At 38.4% G+C, this 20558-nt stretch overlaps 1 protein-coding gene across 2 annotated transcripts in view; it reads right to left on the bottom strand.

The window, feature by feature from the left end:
- Positions 1 to 2445: 2445 nt before the first annotated feature.
- CTBP1 (C-terminal binding protein 1) overlaps positions 2446 to 20558 on the bottom strand; it is a 41016-nt gene continuing 22903 nt past the window's right edge. Inside the window, exons 4-8 of one of the 2 annotated variants that reach the window (XM_009573781.1) lie at positions 19322 to 19536; positions 15243 to 15373; positions 12938 to 13065; positions 9334 to 9451; positions 2446 to 3704 (exon numbers count right to left, since the gene is read on the bottom strand). In XM_009573781.1, coding sequence (XP_009572076.1) covers positions 3518 to 3704; positions 9334 to 9451; positions 12938 to 13065; positions 15243 to 15373; positions 19322 to 19536 — 779 coding nt within the window. In that variant the 3' untranslated portion in view covers positions 2446 to 3517. The remainder of the gene's footprint in view (positions 3705 to 9333; positions 9452 to 12937; positions 13066 to 15242; positions 15374 to 19321; positions 19537 to 20558) is intronic. The other variant, XM_009573782.1, reaches the window with a different exon arrangement.

Raw genomic sequence — 20558 nt, 5'->3', positions numbered from 1 at the left:
CCCTAACCCCCATTTATGCTTGTCTGTTCATATACCAGCATTTCTTTAACATTTCTCCTTCCTGCTCAGCATTCACTATTTATAGTCATTTCCCCAACTCAGCCTGCACTTTAAGCTTTGAAGCCAAGTTATTCCAATTTGCTCTCCCATGACAAGCCCTCCACACCTTTAGTCGTTTTGAGAGCCGGTCTTTGCCATGACTTCAGCTTGAGCTCACCCTTTCAAAAACGCATGACCAAAACCAACATCAAACTCTCCAGGTCCTGTGTAGCATCTCTGATCCATTCTCATCCCTACCAAAAATACCGTGCCAGACGCAGCCCATCACACCATTCTTTTCCACGGCTGCCCCGCAGTGGCCGTCAATCAGTCCTACCATGGGAAATCGCTTATGGCTCCTTTTTCTGACAAGTTTTTGTTTTGACTTGCAACTACGTGACTTTGCGTTTGCACAACCGGTATCTTTCTGCTTCTAACAGCCCATTCTTTGATACCACCAAGTTCTTGTGCAGGCTCCAGAGCCTCCGGCGCACTGATGATGCCTTACAATCCTTGAGCCAGCAGCAGTTTCAGTGGTTGGCCTCCTGCTTGGCCAAGATCCTGGATTCAAATACCACCACCAAAAACCATCCTGACTGTTCGAGGCAGGCACTTTGATACCTCTTTCACCTTTCAACATTGCCTCAGGTCACCTGCGGCCCTCTGCTGCCATCGCCTTCCCCACTTTCTATTTTCCCACTAACTGCATCTTCTTCTCTCTAAACTTTATTTAGCACATCCTTTACCAGACAGAGGAAATCTAATCACATTTCCACTTACAAAAGCAGTTGTAAAAGATACAAGGTTAGTCTGGCATAACAGCCTTTCTTTATTACGGTACACTTTTCAATAGTCATTTACTCCAAGCCTTTTTAATTTTTTAATTCACCTTTTCAGACCATAACCCAGAAGTCAGTACCCATCGATCTTGTCATTGCCTGGGTGGCTTTTCCTTTCTGCTCCAATGGAAGCAGGAAACTGGATTACTCTCCACCGGTCAGACCGACAGTTATATTTCAAGCACTAGCACAAAAATATCGAAAACGTTACCACCTCAGTGGCAATGCCCTATTGCACCCATCAGTGCAGTATTTCAGGCTCAAATCCTGAAAAAGTTTGTGCCTGAGCAAGCACAGATGACAGCTCAAAAATATGCAGTTGAAGGACAGCAAGCTTCAGAATTGAGCCCAAGAAGTGCATGCAATAAATACCGCTGCCTTCATTTCTAGTTCATCGATTTATTGATTCCCTGGAAACAAAGCTTACTTACATAAGCCACATCCAAACTGATGCAAGAGAAGGAAAAAAAAAATGCTCTTGGTTTTCCTTGGGAAATTTGGTTGCAAATGAGACTGTCAGCAATTCTTTGCAGCCAGATGTTGAATGTTTGTTTTACATATGTTCAAGAAGCATCTTCAGCCTGCCAAAGAAGCATCTTAAAACATGAATTACCAATGAAATATGAAATCCTACTTCAACTGCACAAGACCGCATTTGGTTTTTTGCAGGTTTTTGGCCACAAAGCTGCTAGAAGTGTCTTTGTTGGGATAACTTGCAGCTTTAGGGCCGTTTTCTGTTTTGTTTCATGGAGGGAATAGGAACGGTTTTACCATCAAATAAATTATAACGTATGACATTTTTGGCTCTAAATGTTCAAGGCAAAAACCTTCCACTCTTCCATGGAGACAAAATTTCACTTTATGTAGTGCTCCTTGGGTACAGACCCTCAAATTTCAGTCTGTCTTCATTTGCAGTCTCCTAACATTTTCCTAACTGAAGTGGAGGCCGCTCTATAGACTTGCAGGAATGGGGGACAGTAACTTTTCACACATCCCATAAAAACAGCTCACTAACCTTAGGTCCACAGTTACTGGTTCAGATTAATAGTGAACAAATAGACAAGAGACCACCGAGGAGGTTTATGTCCAGGTTCACTTTTGCCCATCCTGGATTTCCTTCTTGCAGCAGCTAAACTTTGGTCTTGCTTTTTTAAACTGCGTAGGGATGAAGGACATCTTATCCAGGAGCACAGGAAAGGCCAAAACAGCTTCCAGCTGAAATCCAACCTGCCTTGAAAACACTTCTGCCTGTGCTCAAAGAAACAAACTCCTTCAATATAGCAAACACAATTACGTCCTGCTGCACACTTCCATCGTCACTAAAGCAAATAAAACAATGGACACTTCTCATGTTGGACTTCGGCAAAAGATGTTTATTATTATTATTATTATTATTATTGTTGTGTTGCTGTTGTACCTCCTCTGCTCTGCCCACAGCGGTGGCATAAATGCTGTTACCATACTGTAGCTGATGATGCCGGTGTACAAATCAAAATCCATCTTAATTTCAAACTCCATTAGAAACACAGGAAAAAAGATCAACATTTACGAAATGTAAAGGGAAAAATGGTATGGAAAGAATTATTTTTTTTATTTTTTCAGGCTTCCAAGACAGTATTACAAACAACAGAGAGCAAAGAAAAGCTAGAAATGAAATACTTGACAGCATCTGTTTAAAAATTACAGCTAAGAAACCTAATAAAAGTTGAATAAACAGTTACTAGAAATAAAAATTTTTACACATATGATATTTGTCTGGGATTTTTATTTCTTTAAAATAATTCATACAAATGGTTACAGTCACAAACATGATTTTAACCAAAAATATTGCTAGCCTACCACATTACCAGGAAGGAATCAATGTAGGCAATGAAATGCTGCTACTTTTCAGTAGTCTAGTGCCTTTTTCGCATACCACCAATAATATATACTTTAACTGGTGACAAAAAGCACAATGCTCGTTTATACAAAACCTTTTTTTTTTTTTCCTCAAAATCTCTTTGCAAGGTTGTCTTCATTTTGAAATAAGGGAATTCATGCCAAAATTAGGAGAAACTGTTTTTCTTTTGTTTACTAAATTATTCTAAAAAATAAGACAAGCAGGTAGAAAAAACAATGCACTGTGTGGCGTAGAAAGAAAAATGGGAAAAATTCATTGTCCTGAGAAGTTTGCCAACTGCCTCATTTTTGGGCATGTTTTAAAATATAAAAGAAAGGATTTTTAATCTCAAAATTGGTTTGTTGAATGCCTCCCTTATGTTTTTCCTTGTTGACAGCTAAGCAAACAAACCCTTTTTAATGTTCTAAAAACTGTACACAGACAAGTACATTCATGATATAATTAACTACTAACTTCTCTTGCTTAACAAAGAACCCATAGGACACAGAAACAGTGAATCAGTCCACTGGACAGGGACAAACTACAATTTATACGGAGGAAAAAATGTTTCCAAATCTTCTTTTTGTCTCCCACCTTTTCCTTTTATACTGTATATTGGACCAGTTTCTAAAATAATAATCGTCTCCTCCTGTAAGTTCATGGTTTTGCCTTTAATCAAAATCCAGGGTTTTGTTTTGTTTGTTTGTTTTCCACACGCTGAAGTTGAAATCTCCGATGTTGGGAATGCTGTTTTCGTAGGCTACAATTGGTCGCTTGGGTGGTCTCTATCAGCTTCTGGTTTGACAGTTTGGCCGGGGGAAGGAGCATGGGGCGGGTGGGCTACAGCAGGGAGGCCGTGTGATAAAGACATAGGGTTGGGGACTATTCCTTCTACTGCTGCAGGTATGCCAGTTGAAGCCACGCTTACAACGCCTGGGGGATACCTGCTGAGAGAAGAAAATGAGAACAAACATTAAAACCAAGGGATGACTGACCGGAAAGCCCACCTTGCCTCCTTCTAGAGCTACAGAGATGCTTCTTTTCTTTTCCGACCAGTGAGAGAGACAGTTGGTTAAGCTCCCGATGAGATACCATATGCAGATGCTGCTAAATAAAGCAAAAGATGCTGTATTTTACCCAAATGAGAAATAAAGGTTTCCTAGATTGTTTCTTCAGATTTCAGATTTAATAGCATGAGGGACAGCACAGCAAAGGAAACAACCTGGAAGTATTGCTCCTCTCAAAGTATGCCTCAACAAGAAATAATTCAGGCTAGGTCCGTGCAATACCTATCTGTTCTCTGTGACTTTTCCTCAAGTTGACCTTCGGGAATTTTTTTTCTCTTTCATTCTTATGTAGAAACTTTAAAATTTCGTTGTTGTGGTTTGAAAAAATATTTCTTTAAACTAATCTTGCAGTCGTAGCTTTCTGATGGCTCCCCAAAAGAGCAATTATACCCACACACTCTTAAGATGACAAACTCAAGCCTACTGCACCTCAGTAACTTTTCCAGCATCGAACTTGCCACTGTACTTGTCTGAAAGAGAACCAGTACTAGTTATACAGAGGACAAGTGCTTTAGGTAGACTGCAAGAAAGAGAGATGCAAACACAAAAACTATGCATGGTTTTAAAGATTTCTTACTCTATCTGGACGAACACTGAGGCCTAAATATTTTACGAACAAAAAAAACACCCTCTGATTCAGCTGGATTTTATGATGGCTCTGATACTAACAGGCTAAAAAAAAATCTTGCAAATCTACTGTTTCAATCCCAAAGTTCAGATGTAATTGATGAACACTGGTATTTCACAGTGCTGTATATAAACAACAGCTACACATGAACACTTTTAACAAAAATATGTTTTCTTTTTAGCCAAATACCTCAATATGCATTTGCGAGTTATCTCACGCTGGCCGCTTAACACTGGCCCTTTGCCTCCTCTCCCCATCATAAAGCTGCACACACTCACCCCTTGTTCTCTCCTGCTGTATTCCGCTCACCCAAGCATCCTAGCAAGAGCGTTATCCATTTAAAAGCCTGAACACACAAACTTACCACTTACTCACTGTGGCATGTGCTAGCCTAGTATTTACTTAGAACTAAATGGGAGAAAAGGCACTTGTAGTCTTGTCAAGCTTTTTCAAATATCACATTATTCTGCGGTTGATTTTGTTCTCATCAGAGTTCAACGCTGAATGCATCAGGGAATTTCACCCCATTTCAGTAGCATTTTTTTAAGTAATGCATGTTTGTGTTGCTCATCCTAAGTTCCCTCAAACTGAGAGTGCAGAACTCATGCGAAACTCAGAGGAGGAAAAAAGCTGGAGGAAAGCACATTTATTTCTTCTTTTTTCTTCCACCACAGAAATATCACGGAAGCTGATTTTTGCAAACACTGTGCCAGAGGGGCTCAGCATGGCTATCCGACACGGCACAGGGACAATGAAGACACCATACACTGGCCTGGTTATCATACCACTGACTGTAATCTGGGATGGATAACCAGTATGTGAAAGATCACACCACCTGTAGGCCAGATAACTTTGTTCCCAATTGTACACGTATTTACAGGGCTTCCTATGCTAATTCCTTCTCCAGAGAGGTTCCTTAGAATTAATTTGCAGTTGCTAATGGAATTAGTTGCTTGTTTCAGTACCTCAATTTGCATCTTATTAATCAAATTTGCTTCAATTCCTATGAAAACTGTCAGACTGTGTATTGGTTTATTTATTCAAATTTAATTTTGAAACAGCTTATCCGTTAGTTTAGGTGCTTCATAAAAAACACAACATGAAATGACAAAAACTTCCATTTAAAAGCCCAACACAGCAACTGTTTCCAACACAGAATCTCTACTTTCTAACAACATATTCCCTGAGCATCAACACATCGGAGCTGGAAGAAATCAAGGAGAGCACAAATTCTGCAACTGCTTTTCCCTCAGGAAGAAAAGTCAGAGCCTCCCCTTGTGAAAATGGACGGTGCTCAATCAGGAGCATTAACAGTTACCTTATGGGCACATCAAGCAGTTCAAACTACACATCTGTAATTCTCCTTTGACTCCAAATGTTCTTTCTGTATATAAAAATATTCCCCTTGGACACCAAGTTATAATAATTGGGATTCTACCTACCAGCACCTCTCCTCAGATAGAGGCTTCCTACAGACTTTTAGTAACATCCAAAATTGTTTTTCTTATCCTAAAGCTACACAGTGGCAGTGGCCAAAATACAGATAACATAGCCCTCTACAGAAACTGTATTTTGCTTGACAACTCCTAGCCCTATTTTGCCATTCTCTTTTCATAATTTTGCCATTCTCTTTTCATAATTTTTGTCCCTTTTTAATTTAATCATCAGTGTTGTTCAAACCTTATGTCTGAAAGGAGAACATATAAACTCAACAGCCTCTACACATTTCTACCCTACATAACCTTCCCTTATGTTGCTACTTATTGCTTTTCTATTCTTAACCAGCAAATACATTTCCTCCAGCACTTCATAAAGTTCCTCCCAATCTTCCTCCTCTGGCAGCAATAAGTTGAAATTTCTTCCAAGTAAAATGTCTGCTGAATTAAATTTTTGTGAAAGAAGAAGCGAAAGATCAGTTACACCTCCTCTGCTACTTCATACTCTTCCTTCCCCTTCTCCAACATAGTCTTAATTTATGAAGAAAAATACAGTAGCCTTCTTAATTACAACTGAAAGGCAACTTTAATTTCTATGCTAATCTCTTGTATTTTTTAAACTACAGAAGCACCTTGAACTCACTATGTTAAGCTCTGTTCAAGAAACCGAGTCTGTCCCAAAGGAGCTTAAAAATTTAAGTGCATGCTGTTATCTTCCATTACAGAGTCTGAAAATCACCAATGAAATACCTCAACGTGAAATAACTCCTGAATTACCAACATCTAACTATTCTCATCAAAGTATCTCTTCAATACCTAGCTATTCTCATCTTCCTAACATCACCTGTTAGAAGGCAGGAAGATATGTCAACATGTCTATAAATTGCACAATCACTGTTTACTGGCTGTCAAATTTCACTTTGCCTATAACCTGCACGCTCTGTGACACAAGAAATGGCAGGGGGTTATTTAACAGGCAGCTCAGTAACAAATACACAGTAATAACACAAAGCCAGGGTATATTATGCTGCTTCACCGAGACTACTACAAACAGTTCCTTCTCAGGAATATCGTTAATCTTTACTCATGGGATAGGTCCTGTTCGCTTGACCTTTTGTGTTGACAGGGTGTCTTGCATTTCACAGAGTAAACGGTTTTGTTTTCCACAGAATACGATGATATTCAGAAGATCTAGATTATGTTCTGCTGATGAATGCTCAATGTTCTTCGCTTGTGATAATATCTGATAATTTAAGAGTTCTGTCCTATGTCAAAATAAAGTAAAGGATATATCCAGAATAAAATAGCTTTGTTAGTTTTAGTTCACCGAAAGAGCTATTTGCATTTTTTAACATACAAATTATTATCCCAGGTTTTATCTTCTAATGCAATTACATGACTATGATATGGTTATTAGCACATCTGAAACATCATACTGCCTGTGAAAGACTCCAGAACTCAGTTAGTTGAACATAATCTTGGACTGCAAAGAAAAGACAGAAAAATTTGTTTCAAACAATCAATTCAAATTCTGTACTTAATCCAGGTAGGAGTTAAGCATCAGCAAACACTGCTACTGAAACCAATTTCTTCATAAAGTCTGAGCTTCAAGTTCCGCATATTTATACTGCACAAAATAATAACTGCCTTCACCAACACTCAAACACTATTCTATCACCCCTCCAAAAAGAAGCTTTTAATATTTGTTGTATGACTCTTTAACTTCTCCCTCAAAATTCCCAAAATGAGTTTTATTTTGCATTTGAAAATAATTGTGAAGTCTGAATTTATTTACGATGAATTTTCTTTATTGAAAAAACTGACTGAAGCAATATCTAAAAAAGGCATTCAGTTCTCTGTTTTTCCTGCTTAAATGAAATACATATGGTCTTTACCTTGTAAATCAACTCCCAAAACATTCCTAAGTTAAAATCCATTTCTAGCTGTGAAGCCTGCTTCTGCTGGACTTGTGACCCCCAAAATGAGAACAAACAACTGCATCTTATTTGGGCACGCAACCCTGTTCTTAATTGCCATGACAGGGTTGGAGTTATTACCCCCAGTTCAGCAACACCTGCCTTTAAGCCTCAATTGCATCCAGCTATACCCTAAGTACTCCAAACTGAAGTCAAGGAAACCACATGCTGTGTGGAGAAGAACACATGTGCTTGAACTTTTCATTTAAGCAAACAAAAACACCCTTCTTCAGATATTTAGGGCTACAGGTACTTTTTCTGAAAATAAACATCGTGACGTGATGCGAGATATATGCTCACACATGCAACGTATGCAACATATGTTGATCAAATCAAAGTTACTCTTTTCCTTTGGTGCACTTATGACTACTGATAAGGAGATTACGGCAGAGGGTGGTGATGCTCCCCCCTGTCATCTCTCCATCACTTTCTGATGAGACTGTTAGAAGTCATTGGGGCACAAGAACTTCACTTCTCAGCAGTGCACAGCTGGGTTCTCATATGGGGTAACACACACAAAAAAATCCTCTATCTATTAAAAGTATGGGGTAGCCCTCCTAAAGAAGGACAAAGACTGGAAAGATGTATGAAGAATGGCAGCGGAAAGATTAGGACAAAGAGGTATAAAAAAAATACTGAAAGGACTGCACTGTCCCTTCCCTCAAGGCAGTGAGGGAAGCAGCTGTTTGTAGCTTTCTCAGCCACTTTCATCCTACTTATGAGTAAATACCATACTGGAAGATAAAAAATTGCAGAGGTTTTTCATAAAGAAAAATTATGTGAAGCTGGCTACTAGAAAAAATCTGCTGCTAGAACAGTGGCTAGGGATAAAGGGACAGAGAAAGACTCTCAAGCAAACAAAGCAACTAAGGAACGTACGTATTAGAATATAAAAAAATTGCCCCTTTCTATTAATTATTAAGAGCTGCTTTCACAGTTGATTGAGAACACGTAGATCAAGTCCCTCAAATGCTTTTGCTTAAAAATTAAACGTATGATTTATAAAACACTATTTTAAACCTATTTTCATAATCACCCAGGCTGAGTGATTTGTTCTCCCGTGTGTCTGGAGGCCACAAAACCACGTAACAATAGTTTATTATTGAAAGTGTTTCTGTAACCTACTGCTGCATCATTACCTTCAGCAAAAGGAACATAAACTTCCACTGCACTCACTAGAGATGACCAGAGTTGTTTTACTTGAATATACAAAAAACTGTGTGTTGTTCAGGTATTACTAACCACACAAAGAAGATAAGAAAAGGAAATGTACTTAACGCACTGCATGACTGACTTCAACTAGCAAAACAAGATCATTCGCCTGAATGCAACAATTATGAAAACAATATAGCTGGGGCCTAATCCAAAAACAGTTCGTTTATTAATATGAAGGTCTTTTATTTATTCTTGAATACCTATCTCTGAATTAAGGAGAGGAGGTACTTCTTTTACACTTGCAGCACGCTTACCTGTATGCAGCACCATTAAGCTCTGGATGAACAACTCCGGGATCCATGCTGGCCCAATGTGTAGCTGCAGTCAAATGATCTTTGTTAACACAGTTTTTCAGACTGTCTGGAATACGACCTAGGATGAAGTGAGGGAGAGGGAGAGGAAATAAAAAACCATTTTTAAAAAAAAAAAAAAAAAAGAGCCTTATGCTTTTAATGTATCTACGTTAAAAACAGTTATAAATATTTTCATATTTAAATCAATACATAAAATCACACTAAGACCTTATTTTTGATCCTCACTGTTCCCCTTTTGTCTGGGACTTAGTTAATAATGGTTAAAATGCTCTGTATATTTTTCATTTCTCTGTCTCTCTCTGTCTTTTGCATACAGGGTCTCAATAAAACCATAATCAACAAGATTCATGCTTTCCAAGAAGCTAAAACTTGAGTACAGAGCATGGTTGCCACTCAAATTCAGTACTGTAGCCTCCTGCTCTCTGTCTTTAACTTCACTTTCCTCCTTTTCCCTCCACATGTAATAGCAATAAAAACACTTATTGAAGAATGTAGGATTCTGAATGGAATTTTGCCATAAACCTGAATATAACCGACACTTTTTTCCTGTCCTTCTGATCTTCCCCTTCTTTGTATCAATTGCTCTTCACATTTATTTACTATAATGTATTAATCCTCAGCCATCTCTTTCCTTCCTACAAAAAATGAAAATACACCAGAAAACTCCCTTCTTCATTCCTTCAAAACTTTTGCTTAATCTCTGAAGTATAACTGAAGTTTTAAGACACAGATACTGGAAAATCTGTCAACCTGATTCAGCACATACTGGACAAGCCTCTGACTGTCTTCTGCAGAGCCATCTCCAGCCCTGCAAAAAATGACACGAACAGATACGATACAAATTTTCTTCATGGCAACAGGAATATTTTCACCTATTTCAACGGGAGATCAACTGGAGCCTGTGTTTTTTCTGACATCTGTTTTAATGTATCCTTTCTGAAGTTTAATCTTACTGTGCATTTGCACACACAGAGGTAGAAAGAGGTAAGTTCGAATCTACCCCTGCTACTGTCGGCAACAGTACTCCAGAAACAGTTTCAAAAACTGACTGTGCTCCATCATTAAAGAATCCAGGCTTTTTGTCTCCAACTTCCTACTGAAACTTTAGTTAAGGACTTCACTACTCTTTACCTGCTCTTTCTATCCATCAGCCTGGCCACAATGGGGCTGTAAAAAAGCCTTTTCACAGAATTGCGTTTTGTCTAGCGGATACCATCAAATACTTGTTACTCCATGACTTGCGCTTATGTCACTAAAACTTCCCACGTCTCCTTCCACGAGCCGAAAGGGCTTCTTAGTTCAATATCGCACAGGATGAGGTACATGTCCCATTAGGGGTGAATTCCCACCCTTCTGATTAGAAATCATCTTCTAAATTTAGCTGAAATATGCATCCATCTAAACTTCTGCCAAAATTGTCCATGAATTTAAACAGTATCTTTCTTCTTCTGATGTTTGTCCTTCTCAAGTATTTTTAAACTGCAATCATGTCTTCCTCCTTGCCCCTCTTATTCTCCATTTTGCTAACTTCTGAAGGCATGTTCTACTAGTCTCCCCTTACAAAACAGTATTTATTTATTTATTTTAAACTTAGAATGATCTTTTCACTTGCCATGCTCGCCTTCCCGTTTCTTCCATTACTGTTTTCAGTGGTCCTCCTTATTTAATACTTTGAATGTTTTGATGTTCAAAAATATATCTAAAGATATTTAATCTCTGCCTAATTATTTTTATTTTATACATCAGAACGTCATTTGACTTTTTGGTAACAGCAGAACCACTTAACATCTTTATCATCAGATGGTAGTCATAGCCTGAGTTCCTTCATTGTACACCTTTTTCCAATTAGTTTCTCTCTCTACAGCCTCTCTCCTCTGTGTTCCCCTATGGCTTTCACATATCCAGCTTTATCCCACACTTCCTGTATCTTTCCTACATTTGTTTCACTGCAATTCAATGTCATTCTCACCTCCCTAATATTGGCCTCAGTTTGATCTTACTACAAACCATGTGCAAACACTGAAGTGCTGACAGCTTCAATACAAATCAGTGACACAGATCGCTGATAGAACAATCACACACTTTAAGAAAATACAGGTCTGTCTTCCCAGGCACATACGTTTGGGCTACTGCACAATATTTAACACAAAACTAGCTCTGTATAGCTGACTCTTACTCAGTTTTCAGATCGTAGCCTATTAATGCTTATTTGCACATCAATCATCCCCCACATAGGTATCGCATGCTGGTTTGTGCAATCTCTCCCAGAGCTATTTGGGAGCAGGGAATCGTTATACAACAACTTAATGAATGTACTATTAGAGTTCTTCCAGAGTATAAGCACAAGGACCAATTGAGCAAATGGATGGTCGGACTCTTTAGGTCCCCTCTAAAACAGAGAGAAATAGCCCTGTAAAGGGCAAGTCAGATCAGGAGTTTAAGAGATGCCTTTAATCACCATCCAGAGGAAACTCTTCTTTCTGCACAGGCTATAAATGAAAGTAAATTGCCCAGCCTCTCCAGGCACAAGAGACAGGAAAGGCTACTGCTAGTGCTTTTTGTATAGCAGAGCAATGTGTTGGCACTAAGCTACTCTCAAGGTGACACAGATGGCCCTTCATGTCTGCAGAGCATTCAGTCTATATTGCCAAGGGGGAAACAGCAAAGTCCTACTAAAGAGAGAACATTAGTGCTTAATGAATCATTTTCCAGTATGAAAATCCTTCCTTTTATTTTAGGCTACAAGGGATTCAAACCAATGCCAAATGGCTCGCTCTTCTCATTTTATTTATTAGCAGTGCATGTTCAAGACATAACTGTTTTCTCTTATGTGAACAGTTTACAATTACATGGTAGTTATATAACAAAGAGACTTTGCCCTTTAAAATGCCAGACTTCCTTAGCAATGTTTTAAAGAGAGGAACATCTCAAAGAGAGTACCCTCCCAACAAAATACTGAAAACTTTGTTTTGACATAGAGAATGAGTTTTTGAGATATGAGCATTACTAGCAACAGCATGAAGCTCTAGATGCTTTCTCTCTGAACATTACAGCCTTAAGGACACAGAAATTCCAGACTGTCCTCTAAGACAAATTTGGATGAACTTTGGAAAATACAAAGGAGCCAAAAAGAATAAAAGAAACAGAACTGCTCATGACAAGTATAAGGGGGCATCTAGGAAAATCTATGAAAGGATACCAGCAATATCTAGATGACTTGCAGTCAAACCCATCAAATAGGTACTATTTACATGCGACAAAAAAATAAGCAGATTTTTCATATATAAGTATATTTCTGTTGTATGGAAGAAGTACTTATTTTGCAGTGCCTGCCTTCGCTTTGTAATTGCAGTGAACCTCCAAAATGATCTGTTCCAGTTCTGAGAACAGACTTAGTGGGTATTTGCTCATTTCTATGTTCCAAATACTAGAAGTGGTAAATAAAACCTTAGGCTGGTTCTTTTCAACGTCTTTCAAGACTAAGAATGAAAAAGTTTGTTAAAAAGAAATACGCAGTGAAGGAGCTAATAAAGTGAGTTAGTACCTGTGATCGCCCTTCGGATCTCTCGTGCTGCTTCCTCCCGCATCTCAATTGAGGCTTGTTCACTATACCAGGCTGCATGTGGGGTACAGATCAGGTTTGGTGCATCCTTCAAGGGGCCCTGACTAAAGCTAAACGAAGATTTAAAACAAGATCAAATGAAAAAAAAAATTGGGGGGGTAAAGGGGGGATCCAGATGGATTTGTACATACACAGATTAATTTCTACAACAGAAAAGACTTGCATTTCTATTCCTTGTTGGGTTTGTTTTTAATTCTGTCAGTTAATTTAATACACTATTCATGGTATAAATAAGCAACAATTACCTCTCATAGACTCAAAGCGTAGAACCTATGTATAGTAGCAACATTAGCTTCTGTCCAATGCACTTATTGCTAACTACAGCCACTGCTACTCCAGTTCTGGTGCAGAAATGCATAAAGCAAGACCCAAATCAATCAGGATGTCATTCCATTTGTCCGTTTCATCACAGTTTTACTTTTACTGCATTAGCCAACAAAGCTCTGTTCTCTCAAGAGTCAGTGTCAATGTGACATTCAGTCATTTAAAGAAAAAAATCTTACAATTATTTCCAAATAAGAAGTGTGTCCATCAGCAGCCTCAACTTTTTTTTTTTGGTAATTCAGGGGTTTTTTTCTGTTATTTTTAACTATTTTTTCTTTCCTGTTCCTTTATAGAAACTCCACAGAAAGAAGGAAATTTACTTTACAGATTGATTTTCAGGGAAAGAAATGAATCTGTGTAAAAGTGCTATCACAGATACAGCGTAAAGAAACTGAAAATAATGGAAACTCGCTCCTCCTATTTATTTCCAGTTTTAATAATCTTACAGTCAACTGTAACAACAAGAGAAAAAATATTTTAAGACAAAAGCGTGCTTTCAGAGTTGGTCATAATTCATAAAATGATAGATTTCATCTGTAGTTCAATAAACATCAGAATATCTGGCAAAACTCTTGAATAAAGAGTTGCATGCTGCGATCAGATAGACATGCAGCACTGAAGCAAAAGGAAATTGTGGCTGTAATCCTGCAACTGAATCTCTGCAGATGGCATCTCCATGCAGTAAATGGGGCTTCCTATAGGTGCAACGGTCTGCTTGTGCAGATCTGAGATCTGAATTGGGAAGAATGTATGTAGCTGAAAGTCCCTTGAGACTCTGGCTTTGCACAGCACTACTGCATTGTAATGACTACATTTAGAAGTAAATGAATGCAGGGTATGCATAAATAAAATTAAATATTTGTGATGTGGCATTGTGTCTCAGTAGATATAAAAATTCTACCTAAAAGGATACTATTCTGTTTTTTTAAAGCTTCTGTTCTCTGCCCCCAGCTGATACGAGAGACTGTGCTCTCTCCAGTCTTTACAACCTGCCCTCAAGTCCTGAATCTGTTCCTCTTCAAAAACTTATGTGGATTGTTCCAGTTAAAATTAACACTTCTCCCTGCCCAGACTGAACAACTGAAAAAGGCTTGTCACATACAAGCACTAAGCTACACCAGCCTATTCTCATAACTCTAACTCAGAAGTCAGGCTCAAGACTCAAGGACATATCAAATAGGCTCATTTCTGATTAGGAGTGCTGATGTCGTAATACCAATGCCACTTTGGGGAGCGGTACATCTCTGCCTAAAATGCTGGACTTCTCAGTGTCATTCAAAATCTAAGGCTTGTGCTACCAGCTCTGCTAACGACAGCAGAGTTACTACTCCCCTGATAAAGGGTAAACCAAAACAAAACCTGCACTCTGACCACCTTCCTTATCTTAACTTTTTTTGCAACCTGTTACATTTATGGCTTTCCTGCAGAGGCAATCTGGACAAAGATATGTCTTGTCCTCTGGAAAGGTGTCATAAAGTAGTTATTTCTCACACCAAATCTCAACTCTTTGCCTTCTGAAAGAGTCTGTTCAGACATCAACATTAGTTGCCTCCAGAGTTGCATCAATGACAAAGGAGCACTCCCCTCAAAGCCATGACACAAAGCCATGCCCAGGATTTGAACCCAACTCCCTGCTATTTCTACTAAATAAACCCATTGAATTTTTTTTTTTCCAAGGAATTAAATCTTGGATGTCACTTTTTTCACTTCTGACCACATACACAAGCTCCATCTACATTTGCATTAGTCCAGTGCTGCACAGATTCATGTTGCTTTACTAAGGAGTATTTAGCTACCAAATGAAGGGAAAACTCAATTTACTTGTTGCTGTTGATTGTATCATGCACTAAGACTTAAAAATAAGAAAGTGAACAAAATAAAAAGAAAAGAAAAGGAAAAGCACCTGAATGGTTCTGACTCATGTACATCTAAGGCTGCCCCTCGTATCCTTCCTTCCTTCAGGGCCTGTGCAAGTGCTTTTTCGTCTACTAACCCACCTCGAGCTGTGTTGACCAGGAAAGCCCCTTGTCTCATCTAGGGAAAGTTAAAAACAAGAATGATGAAATAAAAATAAATGAAATAAAATCGTTGTGGCATTATTTTTTACTCAAAAGAAGCATCCATTACAACAAAGGCTATTCAGCTGATTTAACCTGTAACAGTTGTCTTCCCTTTCCATTGGAAAGTACCACAAAATGTGATGCTTCTAACACAAAATGCTATTTCACAGCACTTCATAACCTTTTGGTTCTTGTAAGTAGTGTCTTTTAATAGAAGCGTTGTTTCAGATATTGTGCAGTAACATGATCAAAAGATACAACTGTGCATATGAAAGTGACAGATCATTTTATGCCTTTTTATTTCACTGTGAAATTGCATGAGACAGAAACTACAGCACATTCTTAAACAAATTCATATTTTGTGGTTTTCAACTTTCACACAAATAAAAGCCTACATGAATTTTTCAGAAAAATCAATGCTTTTGGATTTTCAAACACTTTTCCCTTTAGTTGCCAAAACACAGTGGATCTATGTTTTATTTATTTTTGTTACTTCAGCTTCCTCCTCCCTGTGAGACTTTTCAAATAAAGGTCTAAAGAATTTTTATATTATTCAATTAAAAGGCATGAAAATGAATTTGGTTGAGAATGCTGTGTGCCCAGGAGAGAAGCTGTGCTGTGCATTGTGCAGTTTAGCATTGTAGATGACACCGGTGTGGGGAGAACTACAAGAATTTACACCATAATACATCCACAACTTGAAAACAAAGTGGCAGTTTAAATAAGAGAGATGGTACGGAAAAAAAATAAATTACTACATCCTGCTTCCAGATGCCCTAATACTTCATCCTTTACCAGATGTCTCAAACACAGCTTCTGATCTCAGAAGCATTTCTGTGCATGAAGGTAAGCATGTGAAGAGCAGGAACCATGGCGAAGGTGAATGATAAAAATCTCACTTTGTGCTGACTCCATCTCTCACCATAAGAACAAAACCCCAACATTTTGACACCAAGTCAACTACTTGAAACCTACATGTCAAACTAAAGCTTATGTAAATGGATCCTTACTCTAAAAGACTGATTCGAAATGCCAAATTCATGAACAACAAGGAGGTTTGGATGAAAGTCAGCTACGAGAATTTTTTTTTCCTGAGATCATAGGAAATACTAAACAATTAACATGCATATGCTTGCAGTAGGGTTATAAGAAAAATAACCACCATATTCTCCTGGCCAACTCACTAGGTTTAGTGTGGCCCTGGCTCTCTCCATTTGCAGACTCTTGGGCTTACAGGAGAGCCATCTATTGGTCTGTATACCAAAACCAAAGTCCACTTGTAAGAGCACAACTAAGGGATACTTCTTCCAGTTTTATGTAATTAATTTGGGAATTGGAACAGTGAAGAAATGGTGGCATGATACTAAGCTGGTCTAGTAACAACAAGACGTTCCTGATGGGAACCATCACTGCATCTCCACTACTTAAGTCAGCTGTCAGAACTAGATCAAAACTAGCACAGGAGGGCTCACCCAAGTGACAATCACACCTGCTGTGCAGACACGCCATATAGGCTTGCGGGAGCTCATGTACCCTTCCTATTTCTGTGCTCTTGCAAATAGATAATTTGAGTTTTAAATATAGCTTAGTGTATTTATATGCCCTTTGAAGGACTTGAAAATTTTAATCAAAGTGAACCCTGCCAAAATTTTCTGTTCAATCTTAATAACCTTGCTTGAGTTTTCATTTTAGGACTATTTTAAAAACTCTACAGCTACTACTAAGACAAGTCCAAATCTAACAGAACATGGCTGCATAAATGCATTCTAGTGGGAATGAATTATGTGACTCATGATAAACTATAAGGGTGGATGCAGCTGGAGATGACCCTTAACAATGGGTGGAAGCTTGAAAGAGCTTCACAGCTAGAACTGCTGACGGCTGTTAAATTCACCTACACTAAACCTGCACAGCTGCTTTAAAAATGTATTGCGTTTAAATTGCAGCGTCTTTTTCTCAAATCTGTAAAACTAAAGATGACCTCAGATTCTCTTAAGAGCACTTGATTACCATGGGTTCAATAAACACAAGCCTGAAACACTTCTCTGAGCTACTCTGGGTCTACAAGGCCAAGCACAATGGCTAGGCAGAATGCTGACTAATTAAAGGGAAAAGCTACCGAAAGAGAAGACTGACACCAAATTTTCAAAGACATTTTGTTATGTAATTTCAGATTCTAAATAAAATTCAGGGTGAGACTGGTGAAATGAGATGCACCATACTTCTCTGTACTTTGTTTAAAAACTGGTTATTACATGAGCATGCAATATTGGACAAAAGTGGCATGCAATGCTCTCTAAAAATTTTAGGCCAAATCTAACATCCGTCAGCCTAAAAAAACCTATTCTGCTCTTTTTGATACATATTCAGAAGATCTGCTCTATGCAACCTAAGCAGCCAGAGGTGTTACAATCTTACGGTTTTCACATCAGCTGTTTATACAGACTGCTTCATCCAAACTTTTACCCAAAGCAAGAACTATCTTCTAACTTTTTAATCCTTGCTTTAATCATGAAGGATAACAAACAGCAAGATGAATGCTTACGACATCCTTTCCAGTACAGACTTTATTATATGCATTTCATTTCAGATGGTATCACGCAGTTTTAGTCTGTTTTGTTTCATCTGTTTCTCTGATTAATGCACTAAGCCCTCTCCAAAGTTCATCGCATTTATCCACCTCCACTGAAAAACTTCCCGTGACACACTGGCCCAAGTTTTACAGTCCACTGTATAATGAGTGACCACTGCTAAGCCTCCAGACGGTCCCACTGAATTCCATGTAATTCTGTTTGGGTCTAGATGTCTGCTTGCAAAGACATCTAACCATGTAATAACCATTAAATGTACCTCAGCACAGAACAAAAGAGAACGTTCAGGGCAGGGTGACAGAGCTCTGTTCTCTTAGAGATTTACATTTTAAACTTCTTAATTTTTTAGAGTTTTAAATCCCAAACCCCGATTTTATGTAGGGATGGATCTGCCAAATCCCTAAACTCTCAAATCAAGAAGTGTGTTATATCATCGGTTTTCTGCCATGATCCTACAAGACTGTGGAACACGTTCAGTAATTACCTCAGTTCTCCTAAAGTTCAAGAGTAGTAGGTGCAAACTATTCCTCAGAAGGCAAGCAATCATTTTACTGCAAAAGAGTGCTACTGTCATTGTTACCAACACATACAAACACTACATATACAAAAAACAGCAAAATCAGCTGTTATATCTTAGAGTTTCTTTCCTGTACACTATTTACATTCTTACATCTCAACATTCTATTTCTTGCTGTTACCTACACTGAGGTCAGACTCAGAAGCTAGACATTTAATGAAAAAGCTTACTATCAGATTAGTCAATAACAGAGCAGTTACTACACCTAGATTTTGAAATTATTTTAATATTACCTAAAACTTTAGGGAGAGGTTAGTACTAATTCCAAGAAACATTATTTTTCCAAATAATGCAATGCTCTAAATACAATCCATTCATGAAGCGCTCTGCAAGCATCAGGACTGAGCACAGGGGGGAGCCATTTAGTCATAATCCTTAAATTGCATCTAAAGAACTCAAACTGAGGAACAAGAATGAAAGGCAGAATTGCTACCTGAAATACACAGGTAAAGGAAGTAGCTACTAGAAGACATAGAAAAAGTGCTTTTACATAAATGCAACTTCATTAAATCTGAGCAACATTAAGAAGAGCAAATTATTCCCACAAATGTTACTGAGCAAAAAAGACAATTAAGACAACAATACGTAAGCCACCAGCTAATTCCTAATCAGTTATAAACCTGCTTGATCTCGAAGTAGCAAAAGGGAAAGAAATGTGTTTCAAATGAGAATCTGCCTGTTTACAAACATAAACAAACACTATACAGTGTCAGCCACCAGCACTGGTGTGGAGGGCACCCACAGAGATTATTACCTGCTTTATGGTGAAGTCATTAATAAGATGATGATTGTGTTCATTCAAGTTGCAGTGTAGGGTAACACAGTCACTGTGGAACAGCAGGTCCTGCAAAGTGCTCACCCGCTGCAGTCCCAGAGCACGCTCCATGCCATCTGAGAGGTATGGGTCATAGAAAATCACACTGAAGCCAAAGGCTTTGGCACGTAGTGCTACTGCTTGCCCAACACGCCCTAGAACAAGATAAACATGCAATGAGAACAGATGTGAAGCAGCTGGTGTAAGGTAGCCGCCTCCTTCCTATTGCAAATGCTTGTATCAAACCATACTGTTTTGTACAGCAACTGGAAGAGGATAAAAAAGAGGCGGCTCCCATTCCACTAGAAATCATCACTAAGATCAGAAATGTTACATCTGGGCTGTTTCACATTGCCTTGTTCAAAACAAAGCAGGAGGCTTGCACCTTTTGCAACCCGAGATCTGAAATGCCAGAAGATGTCACGTAATCTGCAATAATCTGTGTAATACAAGGGCTTGCCTGCTGGGCCTGTTTATGGTAAAACACTACTGCTTGTGAACACATCCTGCCAAGGACTTATTCTTACCCATGTCGGACCAGCTGGCTTTAATAAAAAGCTATAAAATTAATCCTCAAAAATGGATGCAATAAAAGATAATTTGTTTAATCTGAGGCTCAACCACTCTCAATGCATGGAATCTCCTTTCTGAACTAATATTTTCTTTCATTTTGAGTAATATCTTTTCAGCATTAAAATACCTACAAGAATCCTGTCATCTAAGGCTTTAAAAAATTTTGTATCCATCTACCTAAATGATGAATAAATACAGTCCACCATACAGCGCCTAGTTAAGAAGAGTGCGGTATTCACATTGACCTTAGCTTTTCTCTCTTCCACTTTCCTTACTGTCATATTTTAGATATGTGCCTGAAATTGCTGTTTGGGCATGACTCCATGCCACATGTATCAGGAGGTGTGATTTCCCCTTTGACACGCTACCAGTAAAACCCAGAGAAAAAAAGTGAATGAGTGCATCTGGTGAGTAAGGGTAATTTGAAGAACGAGAACTAACACACTTCTCAGGTTAGAAGACTACGCACTAGACGCTTGTGTTAGAGTATTACAAATGTTAGATAAAGACATTTCAAAAGCATCACTAGACACACCATAATAATTATGCCTCGTTTTAAAAAAAAAAAGTCAACAAGTTTTCTTTTGTAACATCTGAATTTGTT

Source organism: Fulmarus glacialis, unplaced genomic scaffold (assembly GCF_000690835.1).
Source record: "Fulmarus glacialis isolate BGI_N327 unplaced genomic scaffold, ASM69083v1 scaffold9573, whole genome shotgun sequence".
Taxonomy (NCBI): Eukaryota; Metazoa; Chordata; class Aves; order Procellariiformes; family Procellariidae; genus Fulmarus; species Fulmarus glacialis.
The sequence above is the reverse complement of the archived record's forward strand: the minus strand, read 5'-3'. Positions and strand labels throughout refer to the sequence as shown.